Genomic DNA, 16,757 nt, shown 5'->3' with positions numbered 1-16,757 from the left:
CCCTCGTGGCTGACCCCACTTCTTTCTTCTGGCCACAGGTCCTCCTGCCAAGAAAAAACCCACTACAGGAGGGGAAAATATGGGATTTGAATTCACACCTACCTGAATTCCTGGTCTGCTACTTATCCATGTGGACAAGTCACTTTGCCTTTCTGAGCTTCGGTTTTCTCTTCTGTGGCAGGACAGTGATAATAAGGCTTGCTTACTTCTGCAGTCTGTGATGAGCAAGTGATATACTGTGTGTGTGGAAGTGCTGGGGAAACCACCAGACATTACACTACTGTTGTCATTATCATTGTCAGAAGTTAGCAATCAGCCCGAGAAGGCACTGAATCAAATGTCACAGGGTCTGGTTATAGAGCCCTCACTCCACTGCTCACTATAAAACAGGGGCAGTGCCAGTGACATGGCAAAAAGTGCTCATGCTGTGCCCCTGTGTTACAAAAGCATCCCCCAAATATAATAAAATATTTTTAAAATACATAGCTGAGCCCTAAGGAGAGAAAAGTGAATTCCTAAGTGTGAGAAAGAGGGGGAGTTTATAGGAGGGGAATAAGGTCAGATGCTGAAGCCAAGATAGCTCAATATCTGACCTGGCTATAGCCACCGCTCCCCAAGGCCCCAGCCCAGGCTGGGAGCCAGGGATTTAACACCCACACAAGGGCCGACTTGGCCTTGGAGTTGCTGGCTCCACATAGAGGAAACATGAAAATGCTGCCCCTCAGCCTAGGGATAAATCAAAGGATTCTGGGTGGGGAAAAATGTCTCCCGTAAGAAACAAAAAAGCAGAAGAGAGGAATGGGCAGTAATTGCTTGACAGGGTTCCTTTAGCAGGTAGCACAAACAGGAGCATTGATACTTTAGAAACTTGAGCTAATAGAACTAATAGCACAAGATAAAACTATCTGAAGAGACAATGAAGAAATATGTTTAGAGTAATTAAAGCAATAAAAGAAAAATAGAAGTTATAATGAAAGGATAGGACACTACAGAAAAAGTACATGCATACCTGAAAAAGAACCAAGAGAACTCTTCACATGACACGTGAAGTCACTGAAAGTAAGACCTCAACAGACAAGTTAATTAGCAGAGCTATAGGATCTGAAAAATGGATGTGAGGAAAATGTCCAAGATGCGGCACATGGGATAAAGAGATGAAAAGAGAGAATTTAGGAGAGATAGAAGATGGAACAAGAGGCTCCGACATATTGGAGCTCTGATGGCAGAAAAAATGGAAGTAAAGAGATCTCTGAAGAGATATAGTTGAGGATGTTTCAGAATTGATGAAGAAGACAGATCCTTAGCTTGAGGAAGATGTATACCTCTGAGAAGCAAACAGTTTGAATAAAAATAACTACACGTCCAGACACATCCTAGTGAAACTGCAGAGCAGGACAATGACAAAGTCCAGAACAGGATGGAACAACACCCTTGAACCGCTGAAAGAAAACGACTGAAAACCTAGAACGTTATAGGCGGCTAAACCATCATTCAAGAACAAGGGCAGAACCAAGACATGTTCAGACGAATTAAGCATAAGAGAGTTGATCACTCATAGACCTTGCCTGAAAAATCTACTAAAGATCCTTCAAGAAGAATGAAGCTGAAGCTAGAAGGAGAGGGAGATGCAAGAGGAGATGTGAGCAAATAAGTCAGTAGACATATGAGTTGAATTTAAATTTAGATAATAATTGTACAAAACAACGGCACTAATAAAACAGGGACCTAAATCACAGAGTTGGTGTGAGGAGTTTATGGATTTAAGTCTTAGGCTCCGCTCAGATTCTCTCTGTGCAGCAATCTCCCAGACCCTGAGCAGCTGGCTCCCCCTCACCCACCACTGAGCAGACCTCCCCACTGGGGCCACACAGGCCCTCTCCCTCGGGCCAACCTGACATGCACCCTGAGTGTGCTGAGCCCTCCCCTAGGCCACAGCCCGGGTGTGCATCAGCCACATACGTGACTGGAGTTTCTGCTTAATCCCTCCGCTTCTGGATTTGGATAAAAACCACACTGTAGATGGTAGGCTCTGGCATTCCAAGCAGCCACTGAAAGGTCCAGAATATTCCACCTGGAAGTTTGGGGGGTTAACTCCCTATGGGGGAAACTGACCAAGGGGATTGGGAGGCGGGGGGACTGGACAGACAGACCCTCCCTCCTTGTTCACTACTGCGAGGCATGCTTTCTCCCTGTTGTCCGTCAGGAGAAGCCCTGAATACCAAGGGGTGCACCTGTAGAGCAACCCACTGGCCTCTTTGCAACTTACAGCAACTGTCCCTTAGCACTTAGTCTCCATTCTCTCATGTTCAGGTGACAAAGCCCGTGGGGGGCTGGCTGGTTCCCCCTCCCTTTCCTTCCATCACAATAAGCAGGAACAAGAGGCTGAGGGTAATGGCTGACACCCACCTGTTATGGGTTGAATTGTGTCCCTCCAAAATTCATATGTTGAAGTCTTAACACCCAGCACCTCAGAACATGGCCTTATTTGGAGTCAGGGTCTTACAGAGGTAAACAACTTAAAATGAGGTCATCAGGGTGGGCCCGAATCCAACATGACTGATGTCCTTATAAAAAGGGATACAGACGCACACAGGGAGAACGCCACATGAAGATTAAAGGTCTGCTGCCTCAAGCCAAGCAGCTACCGGACACAAGGGAGAGGCCTGGGAAAGACCCTTCCCTTGCAGCCCTCAGAAGGAACCAGACCTTTGGGACTTCTGGCCTCCAGAACTGTGAGACCATAAACTCTCTATGCTGAAGCCACCCAGACTGTGGTTCCTTGTGACGGCCGCCCTGACTAAGCCAGCCAGCCTTACCTCCCCCCTCCAGCTCAGACCTGCTTCTGTGGTCAGGCCAGCCTCCCCACTCCCCATCATGCTAAGGCCCACCTCCATGTCTTTGCTGGTGGGGTCCCCTCCCACTTGCCCCCAAAGATGCCATTGCATTCCTCAAGGTCCAGCTCAAAGCCCCACAAAGCCTCCTGAGTGATCGCAGGTCACAGCATCTTCTCCTGCCCGAGCTCATCTGTCTCTGTCTGGTCTTCCTCACATCTGGCCTCTGGGTTGTTGTCTAATGATTTTCCTGAGTGTTAGTCTTGTATTCCTATGGGCACTGTAGATTCCACAAGGGCAGGGACTATTTCTAACACTTCTCTTATGTCCCCCAGCATAGCACTGTGGGTGGACCATAGTAGGTGTTTAATAAACAGTGGCTTGAAACACCCTTTTAGTATACGCTTTGTGTCCTAAACCACCTCCTTCAACTAGGCTGCAAACTCTCTGAGGGCAGCAACCCCCCAGCACCTGTATCCATGTCCCCCCATCTTGCAGAGTAAGAAGCTACATGTTGAATGGATAAACATGAGATTATGGCAGAAATTATTTACCATGGGTCCAAGGACCCCATAAGGGTTTCAAGAGATCCATGAACCCACTGTAATTGTGTGCAAAGGACTGTGTGTGTAGGTTTATATATGTAGTGTACATTTCCTCAGGGAGAGACCCCGTGGACCTCTTTGAGCAATTAAAATAAAAGCCAGGACTGAAAAAATGTTGAGTACCAATGCCATGCAGGAGGGAACTGACATTTATCTGACATTTATTAAGACCCTACTCTGTACCTAGTGCTGTAAGTATTATTATCCCCATTTTACATGAGTGGAAACTGAGGTTCGGAGAGGTAAAGTCTTGCCTGATTCATGAAGAGAGAAGCAACCTGTCCAAGCAGTCTAGGAGCACAGACTCTGGAGCCAGACAGTCTGGGTTTAAATCCAAGTGCTGCCACTTTCTAGCTGTATGATCTTGGGCTAGTTACTTGAAGTCTCGCTTTGTCTCAGTTTCCCCCTCCTGTCAAATGAGAGAAATTAGGGTGCCTACTTCATCGGGCTGTTGTGAGAAGCAGATGCGTCCATGTGTGTAAAGGGATCAGAATGGTGCTTGGTAGGTGGTGTGTGCTTGAAGACGATGAAGAGAGAGAGGAAGAAGCTGGGAGTGGCGGAGCAAGATTCAAACGCAGGCCTCTGTGACTTGGGTCATCACTGCCAGCACCCAGGGTGCCACAATGTCCTGTCTCACTGCTGAAAGCTTACTATCCTCTCCAAGGAACAGCCTTCAGTTCTGAAAGTGACTTTTCGAGTTGAGCTTCCGGTGGAGCACCCTGTGCCACCAGCATTGCAGGTAGCACCTGGCAGTTATGTAAGTTGTAAGCCGGAGCTTATAAACTGCCCTTCGCAGTCAGCAAGACTGAACCTGTGCAATCAGGACACTTAGCACTTCTGCCCTGCTCCTCATTTTCCAAGAGCTTCACCAACGTCCACTAATGGAAATTAGAAAGGGAATGTGCTCATCCATTCCTGGAGCCCCTGCTGACATCCGAACTCCCTTTATAATATGCCAGAGTCCTTCACTGCACCCTGAGCTCAGAGGGGCTGCCCACATCTGTCCCGCTCAGGCTTTATGAGTCCCGTGTCCCACCCCCAGCCTGACTCTCTGTCCACTCCCTGTGCGCAGAGCAGCAGGAGTAACGCCTTACTCCTCATCTCACTTCTACACCTGGGTCTCATAGTTACCCTATCCCCAGTGAGGTGCTGGCCAAGGCCTTGTCCTAGCTCAGTCCTCTGCCCTGGTCCTGAGAAACAGCCTTTGGGGATTTGCTTTGGATGAGTTCCTCTGTATTTTTCCTGCAGAACCATCGCGACTGAACTCATTTGCAGGAGCATTTTTTATTCATTCCCGTAATGCAATTAGAATCGAGTTTCTTCAGCATTAGGGGAGATATAACAACAGTAGGGGAAAATTGTCATTTTATTCCCACCATCAACACACCCGCTCTGCCCCAATTTTCTCTCTGGTACTAGCTCGCTCTACCTACCCGAATGGCAAACAGAATGCTAAGAAGAAAATCACTCTCCAAATGAAGAGGCAGAAGCTATGGGGGTGGATTCTCCTCTCAGTCATTAAGTGGGGGGCCCCCAGCTTCTCTGACACTCTCCTGCTGTCGTGGAAACCTTCTAAAGCTCATTGAGAAGTCCCACACTGGCCCCATTCCACAACTCAGGGGTGAGTGGGGAAAGAGTCCCTTAGAATCTGATAGGGTCCCTGCAATCATTCTCCCAGAGAGATTAAGTGACTTGCCCAAAGCCACTCAGCTGGGAAGCTGGGACAGAGCCCAGACCTACAGGCTCCTGCTCCTGGGTGCCTCTTATTGCACCGCACTGCCCCCACCCCACAGAGCCTGCAGCTGTCAGCAACTCAGCTTTATCTTTCTGGGGGACATTAAGGCTTCAGTTTTCTGAGCTGCTACAGACAAAAAGGGAAAGAAGTAATTTGTCTTTCATGCACCCACCTTTTCCCCAGTGACCCCCCGATCAGTTTTGGAAATCTCCCCTCCTCCTGGAACTGTTCCCCTGTGGTCTGTCCTACCCTTGCCTTCCTCCCCCACAGGTACTGTGGTTTTGCCATCCTACAATCCAGCCCTGATTCCCTCCTCCCTGTCCCACTTCCATCCATCCAATTCTTTATCCATTTATCCATTCATTGCTCCCTCCATCCAACAAAGCCTTCATGAGCACCTACTATAACCTCAGCCCTGAGTCAGGCACTCAACACTTCTTTTCCCTTGCTCCTCAGAGTGCTCACTCCAGAAGGATCCATTTCTCCCCCACCTCCATCAAAACCTAGAACTGACCTGCTTCCATCCACCCTGTAAAGAGGTTGATCTGATGGTCAAACCCTTGCTAACGTGTTTGCACCAAGCTCATTATTCCCTCTGAGCACTGGCAGCAGGCAGAGACTTCTGGAATACTGGGGTCAGCTGAGACCAGCTGCCCAGAGGCCCTGGATGACAGCCCTACCTCCTTTCCCTCCTTTCCCTGCCCCTCCCATCCCCACTGAAGCCAGAACAGCAGCAGCCCCTACATACGTATGCAGAAGTCTCCATTCTCGTAGTAGCCAGGACAGCACTGCGACCTCCGCCGGTACATAGTCCGGAGGCCTCGCCGATACGCTGTTTTATAGCTGATCCTAAGGCACAAGGGAGAAAGCCACTTGAAAGTATTGAAAATCAATCACTCCCGTTTAGAATGATATTTGTGTTAAGCTCTATCGAGGATGCCATTCAATAATTACTTTAAAATGCATGGTGGCGTCGAATATGAAGGAACACAATAAAAGAAAATCGATAGTGGGATCCGGGTCGCTGTGATGCAGAATGTATTACCAGCACGGCATTTGCTAAACCTGCTGACTTTCCCCCAATCTCTTCTAAATAGAAGGGCTGCAGAGGATACTTTCTGGGGCAACGTTGCAGAGGGTAACTGTGTGCTTCTGCTTGGCTCCTTAAAATCTTCAGATTCTGAGCTAGAGGAGCCCATGGGTGACCTGGACAGGAGTCAGGGCCTGAGACTTTCTGTGCCTACCCCTTTCCTCACCCCCTCAACAAGCCAGACTGCTCACAGCCCCCTGGGTATTGGTCCACCCACTTGGAGAACTGTAGCAGAGTCAGCAAAAGGACCCTCTGAGTCCGACTCAGTCCCAGAGAGTGGATTGATCTCCCCACACCAAAAATAACATCTGGAGAGGAGCCTGGCATGCCATCCCTGGGAAGGCCCTGACCCCACCCCTCTGAGAGAAAGAAGCTGAGGCCCGCAGAGCAGCAGACACTCTGGACTGGGAGTCAGAGACCTGGGTTCTAGGCCTTACACTGACACAGTGTTAAGACTTGGCCCTGTGCCAGAGAGATCACAGACAAAATCCATTTCATCCTCCCAACAACCCCCTGAGGCAGGGACAATTATTATACTCCCTTTATTTATTTTTTAGAGCTTTTATTCTTATTTTATTTTATATTACCCCCCTCGCCCCATGCCCACTCTTTTTTTTTTTTTTTTTTTTTTTTGTCCTTTTTTGTGACCGCGCTCAGCCAGTGAGCGAACCGGCCATCCCTATATAGGATCTGAACATGCGGCAGGAGCGCCACTGTGCTCCCAGCGCTGCACTCTCCCGAGTGAGCCACAGGGTCGGCCCTCACCCTTTGTTTTATGGATGAGAAAAAACCGAGATTCAGAGAAGTTAATTACACAGTTAATACAAGTACATGTCAGAGCCAGGATTCAACCCATCTCATTCTAATTCCAAAGCTCTGGGCTTAACCTACCGCCCTGTACCAGTTCTCACATGGTGGCTTTCTGGCCTTATAGATAGTCATAGCAAAGGAGTAAGACAAGGGAACTATGGATAATGCCAGGACTGAGTCCTTAAGAGGGAGTCAAAATGGGGTGTTGAGAAGCAGCGCCCCTCCCTCACATGTTGAGTCAAAGGATATTTGAATTGGCCGTTAGAGACCAGAGAGAGGAAGTAACTTGTCCATGGTCATGAAATATAACTTGGACTTGAACCCAAGTCCTGGGCCTTGAAGCTGGAGCTCTTTTTACTTCCTCATCAGCACCCAAGAATATCTGTCCTGTGGACCTCTCCTCAGGGGCAGTGCAGCAAGGGCCCAGTCACTGGCAATGCCTACAGTCTGCTTTCCATGGAGGGCCAGGCCAGCTCAGGAAGGGAGTCCTAGAGCACAGGCTGGGGCAGCCCTGCTAGTCCTTAAAGCCCTCACTTCATGAGAAATGACAGTGTGGGACTCTGAGGAAATCTATGATACTTGGGAATGTCGTAAGCTAAGGTCATTCTACTTTGTCAAAAGCCCATAATGGAAGGTAAGCTGGCCTCGAAAAGAAGCTACTTCCCCAGCACAGCAGGGCAGCTCCCAGCACTTTCAGGAGTTGTGAGAGCCTCTCAGATAGAGAATGACTAGAGTTGACTGAGAGGTTGGTCCAGTCCACTCTCCCCACCAGACAGGATTACTCCCAAGCCCTCCCAATGGGAAGGTGGTCCCGGCATCATCAAAGCCTCTCAGGAGGGAGATGCCACCCATTGCTTCTAGCTCTCCTGTCCTTGTTTGCTCCCAGTGTGGGCTGGGAAGCAGGAGCAGGTAGGGCCAGGTGCCAGGCTGCTCTCGGGAGAAGGATGCTGAGTTAAAACAAGCCATTCCACACTGAAGCAGACTGATCGTGCAGCTGTCAGCATGCACACTCCGGGTCATCAGGAAAGCTGCAAGGCAACTCAATAATTCAGCAAAATAATTCATGTTCCAGGAACACAGCCTATTTTAATAAGCATCCACTCACCCATCCAGCCCAGTGTGATGGACGGCAGCCCTAGCTTCCAAGTACCCAGTAGAGCCACACCTCAGAGCAAACTTGGCTCTAACACTAGGCTTGTCAGGGATCAGGAGAGGCACAGGATTCCTATTTCTGCCTCTGCCTTTGACCAGGGCCACAAGCAGCCAACTCTGGCAAAACTGGGGAGTTGAAAGGGAGCATTGGCGCCACCTCCTCACTTCACAGTCAGAGACTAGAGCAAGGGGATGCAGTGTGGCTGAGTAGCTCCTATGGGACCAAGCTTTCTGCAATAACAACTCTAAAATCTGCAGAAAAATATAAAAAAACAACTACCCAAAGGCACTAGAGAGAAAACAAAAGCAGACAGATACTGGACGGGAGTGGACATTTGGAAGAAGGAAACTTCCAGCCTTGGGAAAGTTAGCTCAACAATACTCTGGATGAGTAAAATTCAGATAGAAAACACACAACATCACTAGTTTGAAGAACCACAGGACAAATCCAGAGTGGAGCCAGCAGCCAGCTAGTGAAAAGGGAAATCTTAGAAAGGAGAGAGCCATGAAAAGGGAGCCTCAAATTCTCTGTAAAATCTCTATCCAAACTTCTGGCCCCTGAATAATGTGTGTGGAAGGCAAATTCCAAGCAGTACAGATAATGCTACAAATACTGAACTTTCAGAATTTAGAATTTGAGTTTAGCCAAGTAAACTGGCTGCTAAAACAAACAAACACAAAACAACAATAAATCAATACTCTTTGGAGGAACATAACAGAATCTAGTCTCTACAACATGTCACTCATAAAGCCCAGAATACAATCTGACATTACTAGACACATAAAGAAACATATCACCTATACAAGAGAAAGGGCAATCAATGAAGACCAACCCTGAGATGACCCAGATGTTGGAATTAGCAGAGAAAAATTTTAAAGAGCTAGTATAGCTATGTTCAATGTCTCACAGAAAGTTAGTAGCAAAACCTCAAAGAAAACCAGGACCTAGGCTTCTCAGCACAGAGCATGTTTCCCCATCCATGTTGCTAACCACCATGATTTCTAAATAACTCCCAAAGAGGGACTGGGCTCATAGAAGGAAGCAAGAGAAATCTGGAATCAACACAGATGTTCAGCAACTAGGAAAATGATCCACCATATGGTCTCTCCCTTGTCCCCTTATTTACCCTTCATCTGCTGGTTTTACCCCTCAAATAACAATGCCACCTCACCTGTGTCTAATATCTCACACTTTTCTCCATTGTCCCCTGCGCTTTCCAAATTACTTTCACATTTCTGGCCTCACTGAACCCTACAGGTAGGTAGAGCAAGGATCATTATATATTTGATGAGTACACTGGGAGTCCCAAAATAAAGTGACTTGCCCAGGATCATCCCTCAAAACATGTCCTCTCTTCCTTTCTCTCGTCTCTTCCCCAGTGACATGGGAGCATGTCATGATTTGTAGGAGGGCTGCGGACAAGGGTGCAGGATTACCATGTGCAGTTATTCATGCTGAGCACTGCTAAGGGGGATCTGGCCAATGTGCCAAGAGGTTGCTGAATTCTAGCCTACACTCTGTTCTCCAAGCAGATGCCTGGCATGGGGCTACATCTGCTCTGAGGGGGGCGGTTTTAGGTTGGATTTTCCCCCAGAAGTAGACCCTGAGACAAGGATTCAAGGACAAGCAGTTTTTTGGGAGGTGATCTTAGGAAGCACTAGCAGGGAAGTGGAGAACTGAGACAGGAAGGAAAGGCAGCCCACACAGGGTGTGCTATTGAGCGCATTACTAGTATGGGCAACTGGGGTTCCATTAACTGGAGACTCCTGGGATACAGTGTTGGACATGCCTCAGAGCTGTCCCCTCTGTATTAAGGGTGAGTAAGCTGGGTATTTATTCACCAACTCCACATCTGCCACTGGTTGAAAGATGCCCCCAGTGGCATTAACTCTCTAGCACTTCTGGCCTGCCCTGCCCACAAGCTTGTTTGGCCAGAAAAGAAGCCATCAGCAGAGCATGTCAGTTCAGTGTGCCAAGAGTATGTGAGGTGCATGACAACATCTGCTCCAGGGGCCTCTTTCCAACTTGCACAAAGGTAAGTCCTGAGAGCCCGGCCCTTCTCCCTGCCCCATCACCTGACAGAGGTACTCACCGGTGTCTGGTGCACTTGAACCAGTTGAGGATGTCTGTGCATCGTGTGTAATAGATCTGATCGAAGGGGTGTGCATACGACTCCTGGACGGTCACAGCATAGCTGAGAAGCAGACGGGAGACGGAAGCTGTGGTCAGCACTCAGGAGGCTGAGCTGATGCTCAGGATACAGTCTCCAACCCCAGGGAAGCCAAGCCCACAGCCCCAAGGCCAGGCCCACAGCCAAGTTCCCACGGCTCTGACACCCCCCTCCAACTGTCCTCCTCCTGCTCTGGATGTCCTCTGCATCCAAACCTCCCTGACCCCAGGTTGGATCCAGGACACATCCCTTACTGCTATTTGGTCCAACTCATTTTCAGAAATTCTAGTTCATTTGTTCATTTAACAGAGAATGAATAAAGGAGGGTTTAGGTTTATTCTGTGTGGCTCTGGAAAGCAGAGCCAAAAAGTTTAAAAATACTTAATCTTGCTTAGATCTTTATGGTTTACAAAGAATATGCATGGTAGCTGATCTTTGTGGCAACTTTATAAAGTAAGTGGTCCCATTTTATAGATGAAGAAACTAAAGCGCAGAGAGAGGCGGCTTGCCCAGGTGGCACAGCTGGTAAAAATAACTGCTAATATTTATTGAGTGCCTTGCGTTAAGTGTTTTAATCCATTTTAGTCCTCACACAATCTTAGGCAGGTATAATTGTTGTTCTCACTTTACAGATGAGGCCAACTGGGCCCCCCCAGTTACCTTCTACTCTTTTCTGCCTCTAGTATAGTAGGGGGTACATTGAGGACATGTCCCAGACCTCCTGATAGAGTGGTATCTTGTCATCCTGCCCATTAGCTATAAACCTGGATCAGCAGGTGGAAGCCACAGGGAGGCAGATCTCAGCTTAAACAAAATAAATAAGGTTGCTACCTGCTGGCCTGGCAGGGGTTGTATGAAATGGCATTCAAGCCAGGATGCTAAAGCAAGGACTCACTTCCTGTGCGGGCTGGAGACAGAACCTCAGCTGAGATCCCAGGAATTAATTTTTATGTGGGCTGGTATTATTCAGTGTTTTCCCCGGAAGGCTTGCTGACCTGGGCCAGATGGCTGGGGCCAGGCTATAAAAGCCCGCCTGCTTTGCCTGAGGAGACTGTTTGTTAACTCACAGGGGCATCTGGGCAGGCCAGCTCCCCAGGTGCGTCCACAGCAGGCTGCCTCATACCTGAAAGGTCAAGGGTCTAGAATCCAGAAGGAGGACGGCAGGAGCAGTCAGCAACGCTCCAGGACCCAGGGCACTGGGAATCCTGTTTCTCTGAAACACTGAGGAAGTAGGGAACGCCCTCAGTGTGTCCCCACCAGCTGGCACACCGGAGATGTGCCTCAGAGGCACACATCTATGTAGGCACAGCCCAAACTCCTGTCTTATCTCTAGGCTTAGGGAAACTGAGGCAGCTCAACACACACCCAGCTTTCCAAAGGCCTCTTCCAACTCAGAAATTCCATGACCGTGTGACCTGACACATCTCCTGAGTATCTCACGTAGAGGCAGGAGAATGTGGGGACAAGAACGCACGGGCTCTGGAGTCCAGACACATGGGGTCAAGTTTGAAGCCTGGTGCTTATGAGCAGCATGTACTTAAACCTGTTATTTCACGCATATTAGCTTCATTTCCTCACCTGTAACTCTAGGATAACTATTGCTAGTGACTTCAAGTGATTGTCGTGAGGGTTAAAGGAAGGCAATAATGGCATCTATGTCTCAGGATGGTGGGAAGATAAAACAAGATAATGCACATAATGTGCTTAACGGGCACACGGTAAGTGTTTAATAGATGCAGACCATCATTATGCTTTGACAGGCAATGATCTGTCTGCTTTGCTAAGCACTGAGGGGTATTTCCTCCCCGACCGCAGCGAGGAAGAGAGGGAACCACACATGCGTGAGGAATGGACTCCCCACCTTTGTTAAGCACTCAGGGGTTCAGCTCCCCTTTCCAGCAGTGACAAGGACAGTGGATGCTCAGAGAAGAGGCTCCAGCCCAACAGAGGGAGCCGGGAGTGTCACGGAGGATGGACCCAGCCGTGCAGGATGCCCTGGGCTGAGACACTGCACCAACTCCAAGTCTCTGACCCGTAGTGTGTGCCCCTGGTTTCATGGCTGGGTCGTTTAACACTGCTCATTTGCCAACATGCTAATGAGGGGCCAGATTAATCTTGTAGAGCCAGGCTTTACTAGCCAGGGGAGGGCTTTACACTGGGTTTTATGGTGGAGGGGCATAATTAACAAGAAGCATGCCAGAGGCGCTAATCCAGCTGGGAAATTCTTCCTAAGCAGTCTCCGGGGACCGGGGTGTGTTTCTGGAATGACACAAGCTAAATCCTTCCATGTATAACTTGCAATGGAGCTGAGTTGGAAAAGCTGAGAAGAAGGAGATAGCCTGCTGTCACCAGGTATCACTTGCAAGGCCTACCCCAAGGCCTGGGGAAGCCCAGAGGGTCCCCAGACCTCATTTTAGCTGTTAGGTTCATTCCTTATCCTCCCATCCAGGCTGTAACCTCGACTGATAACCCAATCAGCCTGAAATGCCACCTCAGTTCAGCTCGGTTCAGAATATTTTCACATTCCAAATTTATTCATGTTGGGCAGGTTTTGAAAATTAAAGTTTGGTTTAAGGTTGAACTGACCCACTGGTAGAAATGGTACTCAGAGAGGAGGGAAGTCAGGGTGGGCTCTGCTATCAGGGAAGGCTTCCTGGAGGAGAGGGTTCCAGGTTGGAGCCACTGGGAAGGCAGAAGTAAACAGATGGGAAGGAGGCATCCTAGGGGCTGGGACATAGCACAGACAATGGCAGGAAGCAACTGTGTCCCAGCTGGGTCAGATGGATGAAGGGGGTTCTCTGAGGCTGGAGCCCAAAAATCAGAGACCAATGCAGAATTCTACCTGATACCTCTCTGACTCACTGGGAAATAAAGTTTAAATTCACCAAAACCAGAATAGGCAAGGGGCCTGAGTAATCTCACAATCACCTGGAAAGCTTATGCTAATGCAATATTGAATCAGAATCTCTGGGAATAGGCCCCAGGAGACTCTGTTTTTCACACACTCCCTCACTGAGTCTGGTGTGCAATTGAAATCTGTGATAATCGGTTCCTGCAAAGACAGAATCGTCAACAGGAAAAGACCATCATTGAGTTCTACGGTCCTCAAAACACTTTCATGAAACCGGTGCCCTTGATCCTCCAACAAGCCTGTGAGGCAAGGATAATTATTCTCCCCACTTTTCAGAGGGGGAAGTAGGCTCAGGGTGGTTCAGAGATGTCCCCAAAGTCACACAGCTAGCAGGTGGGGAAATCTAGATTGGAATGAACTGAGGTCGTCCCATCATGGAGCTTGTATTCTCCCCACTTCACTGGAAACAGGCACACTGCAGCACAGTCTCTTGCTCCAGCCTTGATTTGTCAGGACTCCAGATAGAACCTCCAGTCACTGGAGAGCACGCCAGTGTGGGCACTGTCCCTCTGCCTACCTGCCAATCCTTACTGGCCCACAAGTGTCTGGGCTACCCCAGAGCCCTGTCCTGCCTGGGTGAGGTGCCTCTCCCTGCCATGGGCGGGCCCATTCACCCTCACAGGTGTGGAGCATGGACCACCCAGCTCGCCTTTCCTCCTCCACCATCTGCTTCCCCCATCAGGCCCTCATCTTAATTTTATTCATTTGATTTATTAACATCTAAGTGGCAGAGTCGTCCTGGCCAGCATAGCCAATCAATTCCAGGGTTTAATTCAGTTTTTCCTGATTGGGTCTCTGGTCACTGTCTTTCTGCTCACCAAAATCAATACTTTAACCTTGCACTTCAAAGTCAGGCCATCTGCAGAGACCTGGCCCAATCCCCCAGGACTTTGTGCTGTGGCCAGAATGCAGCAGGCTCTTCTGGTATGGCCTCTGCACCCCTTCCCCTGGCTTCCCCCTGCCCCCACCAGACCAGCAGCAACAGGACCCCCTCACCCATCCTCCTCGGGACAGGCTGCTGGCCACACACCCAAGCTGCCACATTACTGCCAGTCCTGAGAGCCCAGGAAAGGCACTTTTGCTCCCACCGTGCCAAGCCCAGGGCGAGCCCCCAGGGAGTGCCTGGCTGCCTGAGTCCCACATCTTACCTCTCCCAGTGGCTGCACACATTGGGGTCCTCTGGATTCAGGGTGAGGGCAGTTTGCAGGAGGGAGAAGAGAACGAACCCAGCCCTGAAGAGCGCCATCCCGGGCCTGTGCAGGAGAATGAAGGAGGCAGCGTCTTTAATCAGAGCGTGTTCCCGGGCATCTGTTTGGTGCTGAGACCTTGCACACAAAGCGGCAGAACGAAGTCACCAAGCAGACTAAGTTTCCCACCATTGTTGCGTAATGAGCATTTGATATTTTACACTTGCAGGCTTTGACTAACATGGTAACAGTTCGCCAGTTCTGAGTAACTGGAGAGTGGGAAGCCTGAGTCAGGGGAAGTTGAAATTTCAGGCCAGGGGTGATGAACGTTCTTTGGCTCAGGGACTGCTTCGAGAATCTAATGGAAGTTATAGACCTTCTCCTCAGAAAAATGCCCACATGCACAAATTTGGCTATAATTTCAGGGTGTCCTGAAGCCCCAAGCCCATCCTCGGACTCAAGAACCCAGGATCTGTACTACTTCGAAGGCAATGCCCCGCCCCCCGTCTCCTTCTCCCTCATCTTTGGCATTCTGTGCTTGTCCACTCCCTCTCTCTGCACTCCCTCTTGCCACAAAGAAAGGTGTCTGTTGTGGCCCTCGGAGGAGCCGAGCCAAGAAAACCCATCTAGGCAGCTCTGGTCAAGCAAGACACCTAGAAGACTGGACGTTGCTTCTCTTGTCTCCTATGGGATATCAGCCACTTACGCCCAGGATAAAGCAGTCGTCATGTGTCATTCCCACCGTGGGACGATGGGCTTAGACAGCCTGATAAGGGGCCTTAAGGAAGCAGCTTGCGGAGTTAGATCCAAGCCGCTGAAGTGACAACCTGTAACAGCTATTAACTGTGCCTACAGGAAATGCCAACCCTCTTGTTTCACTAAACTGGGGGTCACCAACAAAGGATTCCTCATTGAGGGCAGAGAGTCATTCGGGTGAGAGTGGCTGAAATGACCCCTGAAGTTGTTTTCTGTCCTAGTATTCCAGGACTCTGTGGTCGTACAGCCTTAGAGAACACATTCTAATCCAGTGACCTGGTGGGTCACTGACCTTGAGGGATGCAGGGGAGCTGAAATTCATATGTGCCCAAACATCATCTATAACTGAATGAACACTGTGACTCAGAGGGACAGCACTATTTTTCATGTGTACATAGATGCTATCGTGATTTATTTAAAAGCTTTACTGAATTCAGAGTAGCTTTTCTTCTCAATCAGCCACACACAAAAAATGCAACTGCTAATAACTGGGGGAGGGGGTGTTACAGAAAATATTTTGACATTGGAAAGGGGTCCTCAAGCTTGAAATGGTTGGAGATGTAGCCCAGTGGCCCCAAGGTCACCAATGAGTAAGGATTCACCCTACTTGGGGGTACAGATAAGAGTGTCGTGTATCCTGCACACGCCCCCATTTCTACTCAGGGGGAAGCTAAATGTACCCCTTTCTTCTGAAAGGTTAAACACACTCCTCCTCACCCCAATAATTTCCTTGTTAAGCTCCTTTCTTAGCAGCTCCTTCAAAGATAAACAAATTGTCACAAATTCTGTATAACTGTGGGGATCCAAATTAATGATTAATGAGGTTTTTCTCTCAATCTGAAATCTAAAAATCATCTGGCTAAATGCAGATTTAGCCAGATTTCAAATGAATGCTTTCCAAAAATCGATTAGGAAAGAGAAGAGTGATTCTGGTGTTCCGCTCAATTAGCAGAGCCCAGGACCATGCAAACCCCACTCATTCGCCCCAGCCCACGGCCAGTCCTCAGAGACCTAATCAGCAGCTGCACGGAGGGACCCCTGCAAACTGGAGTCTGTGCAGCACGAGGGCTGCAGAGGACCTCAGCAATCATTTCAATCCTTTCTCCTCCAGGAGATTCAACCTAGAGACGAGAAAAGGCCTGCCCAGCACATGGCATCGAGTTTTGGGGAATCAAGAGCAGAGCAAACATCTTCTTCCAGGTGGGGTTTGGGCTGATCAGGCACCAAATAAAGAAATAAATACTGGGACACAGCTCTTTAGAAGGCATGAAGTCTGAATGCCAACTGTAGAGGATGCCTTGCCCTGGTTCTCTCTATGGCACTGGGTCATTACTTGAGCTGTCCCTGTAATCTCCAGCATTCTCCTGAGAGGACTCCCTGACAGCATCCTCAAACTTATTAAGCCTAGAATATCAAAGAAGGAGGCCACCTGGACAAGAGAAGATTGTTCTCCTGACCCCTTTAGGTCCCTGGTGAGGGGAGAGGGAAGTAACTTGGACCATTGCTATA

At 49.0% G+C, this 16,757-nt stretch overlaps 1 protein-coding gene across 6 annotated transcripts in view; it reads right to left on the bottom strand.

Moving 5' to 3' along the window:
• The window catches only part of MEGF11 (multiple EGF like domains 11), a 227,730-nt gene extending 213,209 nt beyond the window's left edge, over positions 1-14,521 (bottom strand). For 3 of the 6 annotated variants that reach the window (XM_063092190.1, XM_063092191.1, XM_063092194.1), the window contains exon 1: positions 5,920-5,995. In XM_063092190.1, the coding sequence (XP_062948260.1) occupies positions 5,920-5,980 (61 nt within the window). In that variant the 5' untranslated portion in view covers positions 5,981-5,995. Of the gene's footprint in view, positions 1-5,919; positions 6,021-10,316; positions 10,419-14,453 lie in introns of those variants that run through there. The other 3 variants (XM_063092195.1, XM_063092192.1, XM_063092189.1) reach the window with 3 other exon arrangements.
• Positions 14,522-16,757: the final 2,236 nt, after the last annotated feature.

This window comes from Cynocephalus volans, chromosome 3 (assembly GCF_027409185.1).
Source record: "Cynocephalus volans isolate mCynVol1 chromosome 3, mCynVol1.pri, whole genome shotgun sequence".
Taxonomy (NCBI): Eukaryota; Metazoa; Chordata; class Mammalia; order Dermoptera; family Cynocephalidae; genus Cynocephalus; species Cynocephalus volans.
This window is presented reverse-complemented; position numbering and strand designations above follow the sequence as displayed.